General features: G+C 43.6%; 1 protein-coding gene across 4 annotated transcripts; it reads left to right on the top strand.

Moving 5' to 3' along the window:
* Positions 1-1,136: 1,136 nt before the first annotated feature.
* etv5a (ETS variant transcription factor 5a) lies at positions 1,137-18,084 on the top strand. 4 transcript variants are annotated; one of them, XM_014173607.3, is made up of 13 exons: positions 1,137-1,287; positions 2,904-3,037; positions 3,462-3,555; positions 3,631-3,690; positions 4,470-4,520; positions 7,012-7,135; positions 7,245-7,547; positions 9,467-9,759; positions 13,415-13,477; positions 14,001-14,066; positions 14,407-14,576; positions 14,821-14,928; positions 15,144-18,084. In XM_014173607.3, the coding sequence occupies exons 2-13, from the start codon at positions 2,990-2,992 to the stop codon at positions 15,378-15,380; spliced, it is 1,617 nt and encodes a 538-aa protein (XP_014029082.1). In that variant the 5' UTR covers positions 1,137-1,287; positions 2,904-2,989; the 3' UTR covers positions 15,381-18,084. The 4 variants fall into 4 exon arrangements, with proteins under 4 accessions (XP_014029082.1, XP_045563322.1, XP_014029084.1 ...); XM_045707366.2 differs by having other exon boundaries at positions 14,821-14,922; XM_014173609.3 differs by having other exon boundaries at positions 3,631-3,678.
* Positions 18,085-20,358: the final 2,274 nt, after the last annotated feature.

The raw sequence follows: 20,358 nt of genomic DNA on the forward strand, positions 1-20,358 counted from the left end.
CTATCCACATCGACGGGACCGCAGTGGAGATGGTGGAAAGCTTCAAGTTCCTCAGCGTACACATCACTGACAATCTGAAATGGCCCACCCACACAGACAGTGTGGTGAAGAAGGCGCAACAGCACCTCTTCAACCTCAGGAGGCTGAAGAAATGTGTCTTGGCCCTAAAACCCTCACAAACTTTTACAGGTGCATAATTGAGAGCATTCTGTCGGGCTGTATTACCGCCTGGTACGGCAACTACACCGCCCGCAACCGCAGGGCTCTCCAGAGGGTGATGCGTTCTGCTCAACGCATCAACGGGGGCAAACTACCTGCCCTCCATGACACCTACAGCACCCAATGTCACAGGAAGGCCCAAAAAATCATCGTCCTTGACATCAACCGCCCGAGCCATGGCCTGTTCACCCCGCTATCATCCAGAAGGCGCGGTCAGTACAGGTACATCAAAGCTCAGACCGAGAGACTGAAAAACAGCTTCTATCTTAAAGCCATCAGACTGGTAAATAGCCATCACTACCCGGCTTCCACCCGGTTACGCAACCCTGCACCTTAGAGGCTGCTGCCCGATATACATAGACTTGGAATCACTGGCCACTTTAATAATGGAACACTTTAATAATGTTTAAATAATGTTTACATCTGCTTTACTCATCTCATATGCATATACTGTATTATATTCTACTGTATTTTAGTCAATGCCAATCCAACATTGCTCCATCAAATATTTATATATTTCTTAATTCCATTCTTTTACTTTTAGATTCGGGTGTATTATTGTGAATCATTTTTAGATACTACTGCACTGTTAGATACTAATGCACTGTTGGAGCTAGGAACACAAGCATTTCACTACACCCGCAATAACATCTGCTAAATATGTGTACGTGACCAAAACATATTTTATATTTTTTATTATATAGCTGTCCCTCAGCGGTTTTGACTGAACAACAATGAATGAAACCCAGCCATTCACAAATATAGGACGGACCTGCGCTACGTTTGGTCCTTGAGCACTTCATGCATAATTAATGACTTTAAGATGCCCATTGGTTACTTACTTGAAGGACAATGCCAATGAGCCAATAAGCGTGTGCCTCTCTGTATAGCCTACTCGAGCCCCAGGGAAAACTAACCGTCCATTAACTATAGGCTCAGTCAAGTTTTGGGAGTCGGACGGACCGCATAAATTGATCACTAAGCGGAGAGACGACGTTAGTGTCTTTTGTGGATTTCTTTTTTTATTGCATTCTTTCCATACTGCAACGGAATTGAAACACGCACAGGGTGAGTAATATATTAATGCTTTCTATTTTAATTTTGCCTGGATAGGCCTCTGTAGCGATCTATTATATCCATAAGTTTACGAGTGCATGCAACAGCAAATTTAGATCTCTGCCATGGGCTTAAACGGATCGCCATCTTCTCCAAGAAAGCGTTTACTTTAGCAACCATTTTCTTTCGCTTTGTATTAAGTTGTGCCATGCACTATATTCCTGTTTTTAAATTGTGCCGTGTATTTGCGTGTACCTTCTTTATCTGAGTCTGCATATTGGTTTTCTTATCTCCGAGGTCGATAGGCTGTTTGTGATTTTATGAATGGAGAGGTCAGGTTTTTTTCTCTGTTCCACACGGATCGAGTTTCACTTCATTGACAAAAACAAGGGTTCCGTGAAGAGAGAAGGGGGTGCTAGGGGTGTTGGGTAGGATGTTATTCATCTTCTATTAGCTGCAATCTGCTTTGATAAAATAGCTAAGATTTTTAGTAGGATTGTTTTTTTTCAGTAACTATTTGAAACCAAAAGCGTTTTAATGTCGTTAGTTTTTCTAGGTTATAGTATAATTATCAAGTGATTTGTCTTGCTTTTTTTGATCGGCGACAATGTCCCACTCCAGCGCTTTTACAGAAGTTATATGATCGGAGGCGTGAATACCATTTAAATAGTAATTTTATTAGGCTATTATTCTAAATTGTGGTCACCTATTTTGGAATAGATATGGGCCATTACCTAATACCACTGTTTTCACAACTTGTCAAAATGTGCCCCATGGTGTACACTATTGGACTGGCACATTGTATGCATTAGTAAATGCATCTTTTCAATGGGTTGCTACTATGTGTTTAAAGATTGGCCAGCTATGCCTTTATTCGTCCGAATCAACGGGGGTTAAAGTCTAGTGACTGACTCGTATCACTCTTGAGGAGGTTTAGAGCGCGAGAAGTATCCGTGTGGAATGGAAGGACATGTACGCTAATGTTACTGTTTTCTATTCCCAGACTTTATCTTTTTTCACTGTAACGTGCTTTAGCGCACAATACCCAGGGGACACGACAGCTGTGCTACATTTGTATATTTAAAGGGCAGTATCTACTACAAGTATTTTGCCCCAGAATGGTGACATAGTAAAGAGCTGTTTCCATTGGACTTTATTTATAGACTGTTTTTATGTCTTGTCTAATACTGTTCTCCACTGTCTGAAGTGGTTTTGGGGTAAAATACTGTACAGTGACACTCATCTGTGCTTCATACAACACATGGTCACCCAGTGCAGTATCCTCAAATAAGTATAGGGCTAAGACCCATCCTTGAAAGTTTTCCCAGCTCAGTCTTAGATGATTATTATTGCAGTCTCGTAATCGCCTGCACAGATGGTTGGCTTTGCCTTATGTAAGAGTTACATAAGTCACACAACTACAGCGTATTTACATTGTGTATGCTCTTAACCAGCATGTACACTTAAAAGCAAGAGGAATGGAGGTTATTGTATGGGTGCTGATGAAAGCTCGGTAGTAAGGTTTCAGCTTGCTTACAGGTCTGTCTATATGAGTGAACAATAAACTAGGTGACTCCCAAAGAACTCAAGAGTTGTGATCTAAACATGTTTCTATGTTTCGTCCACAGTTGAACAGCTAGTACATAAAGTGACCCTCGCGCTATCGCTTTAAAGCGAATACCTTTTTCTGGGAACCTTTGGAGACCCAGATAACATGGACCGATTCTACGACCAGCAAGTCCCATTTATGGTCCCACCCAATGTAAGAATGCTCCTCATGTCTGGTGATCTTCATAGAAATAGAATTACTAGAACCATTGATTTTGAATGGTGATGCTGGTTCTACTTATTCTATTTCTATGGTTCTCTTTATCAATCCTAAGCATGAACATCATCATGCGCTCCAATTCAATATCTACACGTCCATACTACTTGGAATGCAGAATGTATGGGCCATGTATTATAAATGGTATTCTAATGTGGATATTGGAAGAGAGCCATAGATTTAGGCTTGTCAACTTTCCAGCTAGAAGTGGATTGGATGGGACGTGGCGTTCAGTCTCAATCATGAGTCACACCAGAGCCATTTACATACATAAATGGCTCTGACTGACACAGACAGCACTGACACAGACAGCACTGACACAGACAGCACTGACATGTTGTTTGTGTTTTCATCATTGCAGCAGAAATCTCATGTGGAGGAACCATACAGCAGACCAGTCATCGACAACAGGAAAAGGAAGTTTGTAGACACAGAACTCGCCCAGGACACGGAAGGTAATTGGACAAGTTAATTCCCCTTTGTGACCTTGTCACAGCATATCATCATTTTTAATTTTATCTCTGTTTCAGACCTCTTCCAAGACCTCAGCCAGTTACAGGAGATTTGGATTGCAGAAGGTGAGTTATCTTGTACGTATGCCACAGAGTTGATGCTGAATGTTTCCCTTTTCTGCTGAATCTATTTTGATGTATTCTGTTGCTCTCAGCATCACCTAACATTTGCCCTCTGGTAGACATTGGTTATGTTAATGAAAAACTATCCATATCTGACGCCTTTGGACAAGTATTACAATTCCCCTTGAAGTAGCTGCCTTCTGTGCATGCAGAATAATAAGGCTACTATTTAGAAGAAATGGCTAAGTGTGAGATTATTGGTCAAATGTCTTGGGTGGTTTAATTATATTCCCAACAGATGGTTAAGATGCATCAAGCAATTGGGCAGATTACCGATTAACCTAAGCTGATCACTTTAAATATTACGGTTTTCTTTCTGTGCACTCAATTAGAGCAAAGTCCCATAAATGAGCAACTTTGCTGACTAAGAGAAAGCAATAATTGTTCTAGACTTATAACAACACTTCTTTAAACTCACCTTTTAATTGTCGTTATTCAATTTCTTAGACAGTTTCCCTCTTTGGTCCACAACACCAGTAATACAAAGGTGAATTCATTAGGGACTAGTCCATTGTTTTGAGATTGCGACAACTATAGTCCCTGTTTTTAAAGTGCTCAAGTAACGCCCAACTTAGTCGTCGTTGTCCCCCCCCCCCCCCGGTGGGTTGAACAAAATAGCTTTGGCTCTTTTTGAATCAAGACACTAAGATGAGATTGACAGTTCCAATGTTGTTCACCCAGCAGGGGCCCAGTTAGTATACACTTGTTTAACTCTCCTCTCTCTCCCTCCACAGCCCAGGTACCTGATGACGAACAGTTTGTCCCAGATTTCCAGTCGGATAGCTGTGAGTACCTAAGATGTATTATTTATACCAGGCTGGGATGTGGGACCGGTGGGATCCAGCCAGAGCCGTGTGTGTGTCTTCTGGATCTAGGTATCCATGCTGTTTTGAATCCCAGCCAACTTTGTCAAACGTTTTTGAGTATTCTGCAGACGTCAGAGACCGTGTCAAGTGCCCCCAAGCACACAATGTAGCTAGATCTGATCTTGGGACTATTGCTGTGCTTGACAACCTAGGCCTGCAGGATTAAACTGCTTCACTGAACGAGCCATTTGCCCTCACATTTTACTCAGTTTGCTCTTGAAGTCTTTACTCTGCTCCATTGACTGGGTGCATCTTTAAGCTCACAACCCCTGACAAGATCTTGCTTGCCTTTCCTTTCTTGCTTTCATTCTGCCAGGTCCTGACTTCATTCTTTCCCTCAAACAACCCCTTTTCCTCTGGGAATAGACTCCCCCCCCCTCCTATTTTTTTGGGGGGTGTTATCAGGCGATTGGCATGGGGCATCACATGAGCCAAGCTCATCTGATTTCACACTTTCATGCACTCACTCAGCTTCTGGAATGGGTCTACCCACCTCTATCCAAAAGAGTCTGTCCAGTCTTTCTCCCACCTCCTCTCCTAGAGTTTCTGTACAGCTCCACTTTCCCCCATTTGTCTGCAGTGTACAGAGCCTTTATATGGCAGCCAAGGGAAATATTTGAGTTATGTTCAATGGAGTGTATTTTACAGTTTGTTTTTGTCTGTGGCAGCAGAGACGGGACGTGGTCGCTCAGTCTTTGTTAGTGTATGGATCCTGATCTGCATGGTAGCCTAGCGTGTTCTAATGTAATGACCGCTAAGCTGAAATGTTGCAATATTATTGAGGTTGATGCCGTCACATCGCATGTGTTTAGATGGTGAGGCCCATGCTAGGGTGTGTGTAGTAGACTGTAGGACGACAGTTTGTTCGCTGTGGTTTCTGCAGTATAGTTCTTGACATAGCTGTGCGTTTGTAAGCGTGCAGGATAATGTGTGTGCGTGCGGGATAATGTGTGTGCGTATGTGATTGGCAGCAACCCCTTTAGCCAGGCAGGGGGCCAGACTCTCACAGGCCCTCTATTCACCAGCTCCATGTGGCCCCTGCCGTGCCTGCAATCATCCGGCCGTCACATGGCAGCCAATGCGCTGCACACACGCACACATTCCTCCTGCATTGTACTGTACTGAGCCTTGCCCTCTCATCATCTCGACCCCTGTCTAGAAGTGGGGGGGAGGGAGTGCCCTAATAATCTCCCATTTTCCATCCATTATACAGTCTTTCTCTCCTGAAGCATTACTGCATGTTGCCCTGCTCTGGGCTTCTATAGCATACATATGCAGGGAGTTGGGCTCATGTGCGTATTGTTTCCCTTGCTCCTGTCCCTCCCTGGTCCATCAGACCCAGGTTTAGGGTGATATACCCAGCTCCTGATACTCCCCTCGCCCGGGTATCCAGTTTCACTACCCCATTATGTGGCGCCGGAAATGGGAGCCGATGTGAGACTGGAGATCTAGTGGGCTAATGGTTACAGTGAGGGGAGGAAAATCATTGAGTTACGGCCACACTGATTCATGGGTATTGACTGGGACTGCATCCCAAATGGCTCTATGGGCCCTGGTCAAATGTAGTGCACTAAATAGGGAATAGGGTGCCATTTGGGACAAAGTCTAGGTCCTTAATGGAAATCAAAGGGGAGATTTTAGATGTCATGTGCAGACAGTGCTGATAGTATGATACTGATGGAGGTTTTATTTGGCTGACCCACATGAAAAACTAGTTTATTTTGAATACTACAGTTCTTACTAGAAAAGTATGTAGTAAACTGTAGAATACTATACAACACGTGTCCCTTTGTAGTCCTTACTATAGAATGTTGTAGAATACTACAGTATTATCCGCAAGGAAATACTACAGTATATAATTTACATATACCCTGCCCATTCCCCTCTTCCATATCAGTTTGTGCCACCCATAAGTGAGAAACCTACATGCCAAGTATAAACCAAATATTGTGTTCCCTACAGGTTATAGAAAGAGCAGAAGCGCTGTACTATCCATTCAGACCCCAGTCCTACTTACTTACAGGTTATGTAAAATGTGTTCTTTTAGTCTTTCTTCAGTAGGTTTCCTGAAGGAGAAATTCTCCACTTCCATGTCAAAGATGATAAAACAAAAACACTACATTCCTTACTATAGTGTATACTTCAGTATTTATACTATAGTAAACTGTAAATACTACAGTTCACTCAGTCTGCAAAAACACTAGTGAATACACATTTTTGTACCATAGTACTTTTTTATGTGGGCTCAGCTGTCATTAACATGTGACAAATGGTTAAGTGGCTCACAGTGCTGGTTGAGGGGAGAAGACAAGACGCTGTACAATGATCAACGATTATCTTCACTGTTTATGGGTTGAATTAGCTATAGCAGTGTTTGACGTGTTGCCCCTCGTCCTCTTTCTCTCCTCAGTGATGTTTCATGGCCCCCCACAAACCAAGATTAAACGGGAACTGAGTCCTTCCAAAGAGCTTTCTCCTTGTAGCCAGGACAGGAGTCTCATGCCGTACGGAGAGAAGTGCCTTTACAGCTACAGGTGTGGACCATTTATATATAGCCTTTCACCACACCAAGACAAGAGCCCAGTATTATCACCATGCTGACCCAAGCCCTCTGTATTTGTCTGTATCTCCTTCCCTCCACAGTGCCTATGAGAGGAAACCCAGTTTGGGCTACAAGCCATTGACCCCTCCCTCTACACCTGTGTCACTGTGCAGCTCTACCAACACCCCAGGGACACACCCACTCAGTGAGCAGACTCCTCCCCCTCAAATACCCAATCAGAACCAGGTGCTTGGGCCACATCCACTGCAGCCTGGCAACCAAGCAGTCAGCTCCGCCCACAGCCAGCAGAGGCCGCTCTCCCTCCACAGCCAGAGCCCGCCCTTCGCAGTGCCCTGCCCACCCTCACACCTCAGTCAGGATGGCACCTACAGCCCTGAGCACAGGTGAGTGGTCCTGTCTCGCTGCGCTGCAACAACTCACTAGGGTTGAGTCGCAGGAACCCGGTTACTGGGCTTCACTGCCCAAAACCACTCCCTTTTCCCAGGATAAATGACTGAAACCAGTAAATTATAATAAATGATTTATATGAACATCATGGTGTGAAACGGAACTGTTAAATTATATGATGTCTAAATCTGTCTTCTCTACTGCCTCTGCATGATGAATCATCAACGTTCAGGGTCGGGACAGACCGCCCATCTCAGTATGGAGCGCAGTTCAATGCATGTAGACTTATCTCATGGTAAATGTTTTTCTTGTAACGGGTAGACCTACATTTGCTGCAGCATATTCTATGCTACAGTAATATAAAGACTGACTACGCGTCTAATTTACACATCCCCATCTGGCTTTTGGGTCACTTTTTTAATTGTAAAGATGTACTGTACCAGTCATAAGTTTGGACACCTCATTCAATGGTTTTTCTTTATTTTTACTATTTTCTACGTTGTAATAGTGAAGACATCAAAACTATGAAATGACACACATGGAATCATGCAGTAACCAAAAGTGTTAAACAAATAAATATTTTAGATTCTTCAAAGTAGCCACCCTTTGCTGTGATGACAGCTTTGCACAGTCTTGGCATTCTCTCAACCAGCTTCACCTGGAATGCTTTTCCAACAGCCTTGGCGTTCCCACATACCGAGCACTTGTTGGCTGCTTTTCCTGCACTCTGCGGTCCAACACATCCCAAACCGGGCCTGTATATAGCCGTGTTATTATGTAATCTTATTGTTACTTTTTATTTAGCAAATATTCTTAAATCTATTTCTTGAACTGCATTATTGGTTAAGGGCTTGTAAGTAAGCATTTCACAGTAAGGTCTACACCTGTCGCATGACACAAAATTTGATATGCTTTTGAATGACACTTCTGGTTTTGTTGGGAAATACCGGGTTCCCTGGAGAAAGGTGATTTATTGCCACTGGTAAATATTCCGAATATGGAGATTAAACATCCAGCATTGACCACCTGGTGAAGGACTCCATCCATGTGTTTACTAACATGTAAACTAATGAGCGTGTGTGTGTGTATCTCTATCTCCTGACCCTAGGTTGACTGCTCTAAATGTACACACTCATCTTTATCTCAAGGAGACATGAGCTCACATGTTTCCATTGCCCTGTGAGACACAACGTGCCATTTAAACACCAAGCCCAGTGGAGTGTCAGGCCTTGTGACCTTTCACTAATGCTGACTTTAGGGGTGGAGAAGTGCACTTATGATGTTGAGCAAGGTCCACGGGTGGCAGGTCACTGGTAGCGTGACAGACTCCTCTTTTTGGAGATGGTCTAAACCAGACCCCTGTGAGAATGACCCACGTCCCCTTACACCCCCCCACCTGTGACAGGACTCCAGGTCGGATGTGTTGGAATGCAGGGCATGTCATCACCAGCCAGTAATGTGCAGCCAGAAGCCATTGGCCTTGTCTCTGTGGTGTCCAAACCAGTGAGCTCCGTCTAGAAAAGGGAGTCTTACTGTCACTGGAGAATCTTTTTATATCTGCTAGCTAGTGACACCTGCCCCCAACATCTCATTTACAGCGTGTATTCGCTGGCTTGATTGCAATAAGTGAGCCAATTTGGCTCCTGAGAGGCTTGTGTGTCCTGCGTCTTGGTCTAAAGCTAGATTCTCAACAGTTCATCGATAGTTCAAGAGACTCACTCTCTTACACTGTGTTAAACAGTTTATCACCAACAGTTTTCATTCACTCTAAATCTGTTTTAAGCAATGGTTTATCAATAACCATGAGTAGTTAATTAGAATATTTTAACTTTGATTCAATCTCTGTTCATTTAAAAAAGGCTTTCATTAATAATCGCCATCCACCCACCCTCTCCCATGTCTTCCTCCACCCCAGGTTCCAGAGGCAGATGTCGGAGCCGTGTCTTCCCTTCCCTCCCTCTGAGAGCCAGGCTCGCCCCCAGTTCCTGGCCCAGCAGCAGGCCCCCAGCCACAGCACCCTGCCCAGGGATGGGAGGCCCCCCTACCACCGCCAGATGTCTGAGCCCCTGGTCCCTGGTCTACATGGCTTCAAGCAAGAGCTGCTGGACCCCCGCTACACCGAGGAGGGTGTCCCCTCCATGGGCTCTCAGGCTGCCTTCCACCCCATGGCCATCAAGCAGGAGCCCCGGGACTTCTGCTTCGACTCTGGTGAGTGGCTGGCTACCTCCGGGCTGCTCTGGATTGGTCTGACCCAAGGCGGCTTGGGTCATGAGTTGTAGCTGACCCACAGGGTTCTCGTTGGGTTGAGCGTGTGAGTCTTGACTTCCAATTATCTACCCTTCTCAAGTGTGCACTCCTCTCAATGTATTAGGTTGGTGTAAGCACAAGCTTCCACCCTATTTCTTCCACCAGTCCTTTCCTTCCATTAAAGGACGTGCGTATTTAGGAAAGGAGGATGGGTAAGCCGGACACAACCTTGGGGCTCTCTTATGGTTGCTGTCCTGGGAGGGTTAGTTAAAACCCCTCTTGCCTTGCACAGTGCTGTGTCAACACTCACGACCACGTGGCTCTTAAATCACTCTGCTCTCTGACCCTCAGGCCAGTAAACATGAATCTCTGAGCCCGGCTTAAGGCTCTGCCAAAAGGTAAATCGGGCCGTCATCCCGGCCAGGTTCAAGGAAACCTACTTCACTAGTATAGGGCTACCTAGGATAGATTTGGGCCACTACGCTGTGTTTACAGAGGGAGCTAGTATGCAAGTATGAACTTTACTACCATTACATTGAAATTAACTCAATAGACGTATGCAGATTGACTTGCCAGATGCAGTTGTCTCCCATCCCAAAAGTCTTAGCTACACAATCCAACACTATTTACCTATAGGTAAGGTGGCAAAATAATAACAATTCTGTGTACCCCCCCCCCCCCAAGAACCCCAGCTGTTGTCCCTCTTCTGCCACCAACCCCCACCTCTCCTTCCTTCCCTCTGCCCAGGCTAGCTTTGCACTGTCCCCCTCTCATTCTCCCTTTCAGCTTTGATTGAGAGGCCAGTGACGTAATGCTAAGCTTCTTACAGCCTAGAAATACGTACATCAACATAAAGGCTCACTGGCCCAGCCTCGGTCTCCCTCTCGCTCTCGCTGGATGGATTTGTTTATATGGGCATAGCCCATACGCACGTACTTAAACATAGGTGCTGGGCTAATAAAGAATACTAGTAAAGAACAAGAAGGCCCGTACACTGTTAAAGCTCCCAATTCACTGCTTTTGACAATGATCCACAACGGATCTTCGTCAGGTCAAAACAGTGTCTACATCCCAAAATATACACATTTCACCTCACCCCATTACGGACCTGACACATGGCGGGTGGGGGAAAAAAAATGGATAAGCCACCAGGGAGACCTATTGTGGCCTCCATTGACTGAAAATAGTCCTGCTTTTGTAGATTTTCTTTCTAAAATGTGCATTTTAAACCTTTTTCTTTTTTAATTGTTTGAAATTGATTGATTAAGGGAGGGGTGTGTCTTTAGCATGGACCTATACAGGAATTCACAGTTATGTGGAGCCCCCCCCCCCCCCCCCCCCCCTCCCAATTACAAAAAAAAAGCCTCCATCAGCCAAAAGTTGCATACGGAAGATTTGTAGTACAGTGACCATGGCAAACAAGCCGACTATCTGGATGAACGTTTCAGACAGCGGGGTTACCCAGAGGAATGGCTGCATGACGCAAGGGAACATTATGAAAATATGACCCAGGATGACAGCCTCACACCCAAACCTCCCCGCCCTTCAGTACACCCCACTTGGTAAACAGTTCGACCACATCATTAAAATACACTAGGACTTCGAGCACTGATCCACAACTGGAAAAGACATTTAAAGAGCCCCCGTGGGTAGTCTTCAGACGCGCCCCCAACATCAGTCACATGGGGGTGAGGGCTGATCTTCCACCAGCACTACGTAGTACCTTTTCTAGACAATGTGCCAGATGATAACTATAGATGTGGTGGATGTACCCAGTGGAACTTTACCAACAATTGTTCAATCACCCTATTATGGGCAAGGCCATTAAGATTAAGGGCATCATTACGTGTTCCACAAATGTGATACACCTGATCAGGTGTATCTGTGGTCTATGCTTTGTAGGAAAAATGAAATGAGCTTTGAAAACTAGAATAGCAGAACACAGGAGTAATATCAGGAGTCATGACCTTGAGGAACCCTGTGGCTGCGTATTTCATGGAGGCTCGTCACAACATCAGCTCGTCACAACATTGGTATCGGACATGTTAAGACTCCTGGGAGGGGGGGGGGAATATACTGATAATCTATTATTGAGAAGAGAATTGTATTGCATTCACTGTGTACCATGTCTCCTAGAGGTCTGAACCAAGAGTTAGATAGCAGATATTTCTTACATGAATGTCATTTGATTTGTTGCCTTCCAGGTCACCTACTTGGTCATTTTGTAAATGATAAATAAATCTATTTTCTGGAACTACATGTACCCATCTCATTGCTCTCAATATATGGGCATAGCCACCATCATAGGGCTCTCCTGGTTGGGACAACTCACCAGATAATGCATGTCTGAAATTGCACCGTATTCTCAACTTAGTGCATGACTTTTGGGTTCTGGTCAAAATTGGTGCATTATATATATATATATATGTATATATGTATGTGTATATATGTATGTATATATGTATGTATATATATATGTATGTATATGTATATATGTATGTGTATGTATATGTATGTATGTATGTATGTATATGTATGTATGTATATGTATGTATATATGTATGTATGTATGTATGTATGTATGTATGTATGTATGTATGTATGTATGTATGTATGTATATGTATATATATGTATGTATATGTATGTATATATGTATGTATATGTATGTATATATGTATGTATATGTATGTATGTGTATATGTATATATGTATATATGTATATATGTATGTATATATGTATATATGTATGTATATATGTATGTATGTATGTATATGTATGTATATGTATATGTATATGTATGTATATGTATATGTATGTATATATATATATGTATGTATATATATGTATATGTATATATGGAAGAGTTAGTTAAAACCCATCTTGCCTTGCACACTCTCCACATATTATGCTGTAACAGGCTCAAACTTGAGTTGACAGTACTAGATTAAACGCTTTGTAGAAATGGCCCTGAAGTGTAATAAAGATCTGCTCCTCAGCAGAGGACAGTAAATTTAGGGTGGGTGGGGACACTTCACTTCCGCCACAGTGACACAGAAGTTAAAGGGGGCGGGGCTTGATCCCATGGGCGATAGAGGCGTAACTTGATTGTTGTGATTTAATATCTGAAAGCCCAACCCATCCTAATGCCGATGGGTAATCCTATTTGGGGGCTCAGTGGACATGCGAGGCCTGTTGCGCGCTGCGTAGTGTGCTCTGATCAGGGCTTAGCCCGCTCCAACAGATGTGGTGGGGTAGCTAGTGGACGTTACAGCCCAGCTGTTTGGTTGCTAGGTAAAAGGCAGTTGTGTAAGAGGAGGAAGTGCTGCAGCAGGTAGAACAGTACTAAAGTAAAGCTTTTTGTTCCACACTGTTCATCCTCGTGTCACCAACCACGTGAATGGGTGGGACCACAAATGCAACTTGAATAGTTTGCGCCACGCAATTCGAACAGAAACCAAACATATCCCAGCGACACACATACAGTAAATGGATACTGCTTGTATATAAGAGCTCCCTTTACTAGTAAATATGTACAATCTCTCTTTACTATGGCTGTGTGCGTGTGTGTGTGAAAGAGGCAGTCAGTGTAACCTGTCTTCTCCCCTCTGTTACAGAAGTGCCTATCTGTCAGTCTACATTTGGAAGAGCAGGGACCTTCTACCAAAACAACCATGAAAGTAAGTACTGTTTTCCTGTCTTAGCAGAGGGTTTCAAGTTTATTTGACATGTGATAAAAGCATTGGAAATCTTATTTATTAGAGCACTTGCAATAAAAACATTACTAGGGTGTGTGTGTGTGTGTGTGTGTGTGTGAGAGAGAATAGCAGCTAATAAAACAAGGGAAACTCTCAAAGCCTTGGTAGCCATTGACCCTGTTGGGACATATTTCCCTGTTGAAAAGTGCTGCATGGTTGGGTAATAGGGCAGGCCGGATGGTAGAGCTCAACATTAGAATGACGTCTCTTGGGATGTTGCATCTATCAACGAGTCCTGTTTAGGTTTTCACTATGTGAGCATTTCAACACAGCTCCGCAGCACTGCATGATATTAGCTCAACAGAATTTTCCACTCTTGGGAGGCTGCCCGGCTATATTGCTTTGTGAGCAGTTTAGTCCCCCTAGAACATTAGTAGCTGGCCTCCGCAGCAAAATGGAGGCCGTATTCCCACGCCCTAGCTAACGTCGCCCTCTCATATTACAGGTTTCTCCTTCAGAGAGCTTCACCTGTACTACGACGATACCTGTGTGGTTCCTGACAGACTTGAAGGTAAGAAAAAAGACTTTCACATCCCTGGATCCTGTCCTTGGGCGAGATCCTTTTGCGCAGCATGAGCTTCATTCCACCCTGGGGGGGCTTTACAAGCAGCACATGGAGGACTCTTTGTTCCACTCCTGGCAGCATTTGAAAGGACGGGATTATTAGGATGTCTGTTGCATCACTAACTAAAAGAGAACTGGAGAAAGTCTCCTTTGAGCAGCCGAGATGGCAGGCGGTTGTAAAATGAGCAGCCTGCTCCACTTCAGTCACTGTCTCACCACCCTGTAGCTGACTGGTGGAGTACAGTTCTCACAGATGCATATTTCTCGTTCTCTTCCCCTCTTCACAGGAAAGGTCAAGCAGGAGCCCTCAGTGTACCGTGACTGCCCTCCATACCAGCGTCGCGGCTCTCTGCAGCTCTGGCAGTTCCTGGTCACCCTATTGGACGACCCGGCCAACGGTCACTTCATCGCCTGGACAGGCCGGGGCATGGAGTTCAAACTCATAGAGCCAGAAGAGGTCCGTTGGGAAGATGTTTTGTTAATCGGTTTTTATTGTAATTTTACATCGTTAAACATGACCGATTTGGGGATTTTGAGAGCTAATCTTCTACAACACTTAAGAGGTCAGGTCTGTGCCCTGGTCCTAGTAATAGTTCAGACTATTGAAAGCTAGTGTACTCATTCAAACTTTGTTTTTTTTTTGTTAAGATGTTCAATCAGGCGTTGTGACTGACAGTATTTTCTCTGTCTCGTCTCTTCAGGTGGCTCGCCGCTGGGGCATCCAGAAGAACAGACCAGCCATGAACTATGACAAGCTGAGTCGTTCTCTGCGCTACTACTACGAGAAGGGCATCATGCAGAAGGTAAAGGCAGGTTCACCCTTTCTATCCTTCCCCATTTCTACTTAGCAACAGCATTAAGCTGCCTTCGGAGCAAGCTAGCTATTGGCTTACTTGAATAAACCTTGGGGGATGATGCTGCAGTCCAAGGTCTAACCATAATTATGTATAATATGTTAACTATTGTGTTCTATTTAATTCTGTGGGTCAAACTAACTTGTTCTCCTCTGATTGGTCTATTGCAGGTTGCTGGTGAGAGGTACGTGTACAAGTTTGTGTGTGACCCTGAGGCCCTGTTCTCCATGGCCTTCCCTGACAACCAGAGGCCCAACCTGAAGGCCGACCCAGACAGCCTGCCCTGCGGTCAGGTGGACGACGACACCCTGCCTCTCACCCACTACGACAAGAACACCCCTTACCTGGTGGACTCTGGGGAGCAGTGTGTAGGAGGCCTACCCTTCCCTGACGGCTACGGCTACTGACACGCACTTCCCCTACTACTAAACCCGACCCAGAGATCAAACGGCTGAGGCTGAGCAAGAAACTATCAAACCCAAAACCTCCCTCTCCTCTTACCGCTAAATTACTCCTCCGATCTTACAGATTAATTTAACCCTCCCTCCCCCTGAAAACGACTGAGGAGAAACCTGCACCAACCACCTTCTCTGGCATCATCTACTGTACCGAGAGAGGGGGGCCATGGAAGTGCGGAATGGACTCCAGTGGTTCCGCCGACTTAAGGCGAGGTGGCATTGTTGCAATGGAGACCAAGAGGACGTGATGGAGGGCCAGGGGCTGCGTTATGATGACAACATGCCCGGAGGACTGTCAGATAGGTCTCTCTGCGCAGACTGCAAGAATTGTAACAATTCTGATTGACAATCTGCTTTTTCTAAAAGAGTATAATAAGCATCTTAAAAGTAAATTCTGACAAAATATATAAATGCAGCACTATTCTATAGTTGCCTTTTTCGTCCCCCATAATTCTATATTTTCTGCCACATACGAACAATAAGATCTGTGTAAGCAAGGACTTTAATTTGCAAAAACTCCAAACCTACAGACCTATTTGTTTCTGTAGGCTTAAACGTTAGTGTAGAAATGTGTTAGTATGCTGGCTTTTCTACAGTTGGTTAAAGATTGACCTAGTAGTGCTCTAACCCACTTGGGCATTCTATGGTTTCATATTAGATGGATGGATTCCTCCAACCAGAGGCCTACGTTTTGTTTGTTTAATGCCGGCCCGGCTGTGTTTTTATCCAGTGTAATTGTTTGTTCTGTTCTGCTGGGTTACGTGTGAGTGCCCTACTAGCGTAAAGCTCCAGGCTCTCAGAGCTGTGGCTACATCTGAAACACCATTCACTATATATAGAGCACTACTTTACAAAGCCCACCAGTCTATGGTCAAAAGAAGAGCAGTATAAAGGAAATGGGGTGAATGTTGTTTGCGGACTCTAGGCCACCAGACATTCTCCTTTATAGTGACACTCCACACCATTTTTTCCCCCCTCAAACTCACTCCTTATATTGCCTCAGTTGTAACTGACTGACTAATCAGCACTCCTCCTCCTTAAAATAAAAAAAACTAGGCCCTGCAGGAATCCTTTTTCTTTTCCAAAAGGGACACCTCAGTCAATATTTTTCCTAGAGATTTTGAATTTATACATGCCGAAAGTTATTAAAAAAAGGACAAATCTTATTTTTTTTTTATTTTATTGGGTGCTTGACGTTTCCTCAGCAGTGAGTGTACTATATTTCTCAGATGCACTTGGATGGCATTGTTCAGGACTTTGCATGCGAAGGGGTGAAATTCTACACCGTTCCCTGGACTCCTTTCTGCCAATCACAGGTTGTCAACAAGAGACCTCTGCTTCTCTTTGCATGACGGTGTATTCAAACAAATAAACTGTCCACTAACATATCGCTTTACTCTACTCTGGACAAAGAAGCAGATTGTGAAACTCCTCTGCATTTTGTTCATGTTTTGTTTCTTAAATGGGGAAAAATACAAACTTATATAAATATATATTTTTGCTAAGTCTGCAACTGTTTTGATTTTATTGTATAAGCCTGTATAGTTCTGCCTATAACAACGTATGCATCTTTTTTAAAAAAATCAGGATCCCTGTGACTCGACTATTACTGCAGACAGTTTGCTTTAGAGGCCGTTTTTGGTGAATGAAAGGGTGAAGAACAAGAATATTGTCTTAGTTATAAAGGGGTAATATGGCTGGGGTTCATACAGTGTCTGCATCCCAAATGACACCCTACTACCTATATAGTGAACTACTTTTTGACCGGAGCCCTATTGGCCCTGGTCAAAAGTAGTTTACTATATACATTGAGTTTACAAAACATTAACACCTTCCTAATATTAACACCCCCCCACACAAGGTGTCAAGTGTTCCATAGGAATGCTGGCCCATGTTGACTCCAATGCTTCCCACAGCTGTATCAAGTTGTCTGGATGTCCTTTGGGTGGTGAACCATTCTTGATACACACGGGAAACTGTTCATTGTGAAAAATAACTAACGCTGCACAAACTGGTGCGCCTGGCACCTACTATACCCCGTTCAAAGGCACTTTGAACGGGCTATAGGCATATTTTGTCTTGCCCATTCACCCACTGAATGGCACATACACAATCCATGTCTCAATTGGTTAAAGAAGGATTTTTAAGCCGTCTCTCCCCTTCACTGAGGCCGCAGGTAGCCTAGTGGTTCAAGCGTTGGACTAGTAACCGGAAGGTTGCAAGATCGAATCCCCGAGCTGACAAGTTAAAAACCTGTCGTTCTGCCTCTGAAAAAGGCAGTTAACCCACTGTTCCTAGGCTGTCATTGAAAATAAGAAATTGTTCTTAACTTACTTGCTTAGTTAAAGGTTAAAAATAAAATCTACACTGATTTGAAGTGGATTTAACAAGTGATATCAATAAGCGATCATAGCTTTCACCTGGTCAGTCTGTCATGAGGTATTCATAATGTTTTGTACATTCAGTGTATAATGAAAAGGGTGTCATTTCAGTTGAAGAGATGTGTGTATCTACCTATAGTCTTTTCCCTGACCTGACCAAGGGTTGTCTGCACTTGTATAGGCTTCACCTTCTCTCCCTCTTCACAACGTGTACCTTACACTGAGTTTATAATGATCTGTACTGGGTACAATAAAATGTCCTTTCTGCTTCACTTCCTGTGGTCTGGTCTGTGTCCTCATTCCCTTTCCTGTTCCCAGAGGCATCATGTCTATCGGGGGACAGGGGCATGTGGCCCCTCATTTGTCCTGTAAATATTTTTTTTGGGACACTATCAATCTAGTTAGATTTGCTAGCTTGTCTTACTATATTAGCTGCCATGCCTGCTGGCAAGGTTGGTAGACTTTTGAAAATCAAGCAATAACAATGTACTGAATAAGACACCTTCCTTTCAATCTTTTATCCAGATTTTAGCAGAGAAGCATATTTTGTTTCTTCAAAATAACCACCAGTCAGGAGGATAGACAGCTGAAGAGATGCTTAATGTTCAGCAAATGTGTTTTGCATAATGATTATGCCTCTCGATGGACAGGGGGTGTAGTTGTCCCCCCCCCCACACACACACAATGTGCCCCCTCAGATTTTTGGGGTGCATGACGCCCCTGCCTGTTCCCTCATCACTGCCAGACTGCATACCAAAATGGCCCCCTACTTCCTATATAGTGCACTACTTTTTCCTGAACCACGGTCAAAAGTAGTGAACTATATAGGAAATAAGGGGCCATTTGGGACTCAAGCCACAGTCAGCTGATGTTCTGCACTGAAGGTCACTGTGCTCGGCTTTGCTAATTACTGACAAGTCACATGCCTTTTCTCTGTTTGATATTTCCTTTGTTAAAGATTACCCTCGACTCCCATTGCAACTGGTTGAGCAACACTGAAGAAAGAATATACCAGGACTCTGTGGAAAGCAGTGGCAATTGTTACTGGTTAAATAAGTAAAATGAATAAGGGCAGTGAGTTTGTTTGGCCCTTTTTTAGGCTGGCATGACGACATGTCAGAAGAATTCTTGAAAGTTGGAAGTGGTCATTTTATTTTTTCCTCAAGCAGGCTAGTTTTAACTCTGCGTAGGAAGACATTCCCTTAGCCTGTGCAAGGACAAACAATAGCTGCTTTTCAGCGATTATGCATTTTCATGAGTTGGTTTACAATACAGTAGTCTTGAAAATACCATATTTTTAAGTACAGTACTAGCATATTCATATCATATTTGTACATTTTACGTAGGGAAGTACGCAAAGAAACATGACGCAGGAAACACATAAGCCTGACAAATTATGCAACAAAAAAAGCAACCTGTGTATTAATAAATAATTCATAATCTAGGATTACAGGAACCTGTTTAGGACAGAGGAGCAACTTACAGATAGTGGTCATTTTACTCATACTAAAACAGGGAAACGTAGATCCTATGTTCCCAACAGAGACCAAGCACAAACTGTGCCCAGCTCTTTATTCTTTGTTAATCAAGGGCTCTTTAAAAGCTCAGAGTGTGTCAGGGCCAGAGAGGGGTTTGCCCTCCATTACTTGTCTGGCTCATCACTCTCTCCATCTATCTCCCCCCATCGATTGGAAGAGCATAGAAAAGAGAGAAGAGTGCTTCTCATTGCTGTTAAAGGCCCTTTGGGGGTCCCAGAGGGACTCGCATGGCCCTTCGATCAACTGCATCTAGACAGCTAGTGGGGTTCGCTGAAGAGCCCATTGTGTCTGCATCCCAAATGGCACAGAGTCTGCCTGCCCTGATGGTATGGAGCATCACTTAGCCATTAACTGATGTTTATTTAATCAACTCTGCTACACTGTAGGTGCTCGCCCCACTGTATGTTTCTGAATGAATTCAAAATCTAGACACTGCACAGATGTTAGGTTATCAAGCCGTCGAGTTTCAATTATTCATTTTCACAGTTTTAAAGGAGAGAAGGAGAGTACCGACGATCTATATAACATACGCTACATTCCGGTACACTAGCCTACATCTCTAAGCCACTATAGGGACTCGCAAAAGGAGACCAGGCCTATTTCATATGTAGCTTGTAATTCCTTCACAAAAACAATTCTCCAGTGTGAGGTAAAACAATACAAGATAAAAAACCTTTTTGTTTTAATGTATTAATGTATGAAATGTACAGGTTTGCTAAATGGTCCTAAACTATAGTACTCTCTGTTTGTGAACTACATCAGAAGAACAGTTGCACTTGTGTATGTAAAATAGATGAGTAGGGGGGATTGTTTTGGAACTTTCTTGGAAAACCTGCTTGTGAAGGTAGTTGACTATAATCAGTGCAGTGGTAGGCCTACTCAAAAGATGACACCACAAATTCTGTTTATTCTACACAGTAAATAAATACAATCTAGTTTATTTTCAGAAATGTCAGACCAAAGTCTTATCAATGTACCTTCCAGCTATCTCTCTCTCTCTGTCTGTCT

The sequence above is a fragment of the Salmo salar genome, chromosome 25, assembly GCF_965601325.2.
Source record: "Salmo salar chromosome 25, fSalSal1, whole genome shotgun sequence".
Lineage (NCBI taxonomy): Eukaryota > Metazoa > Chordata > Actinopteri > Salmoniformes > Salmonidae > Salmo > Salmo salar.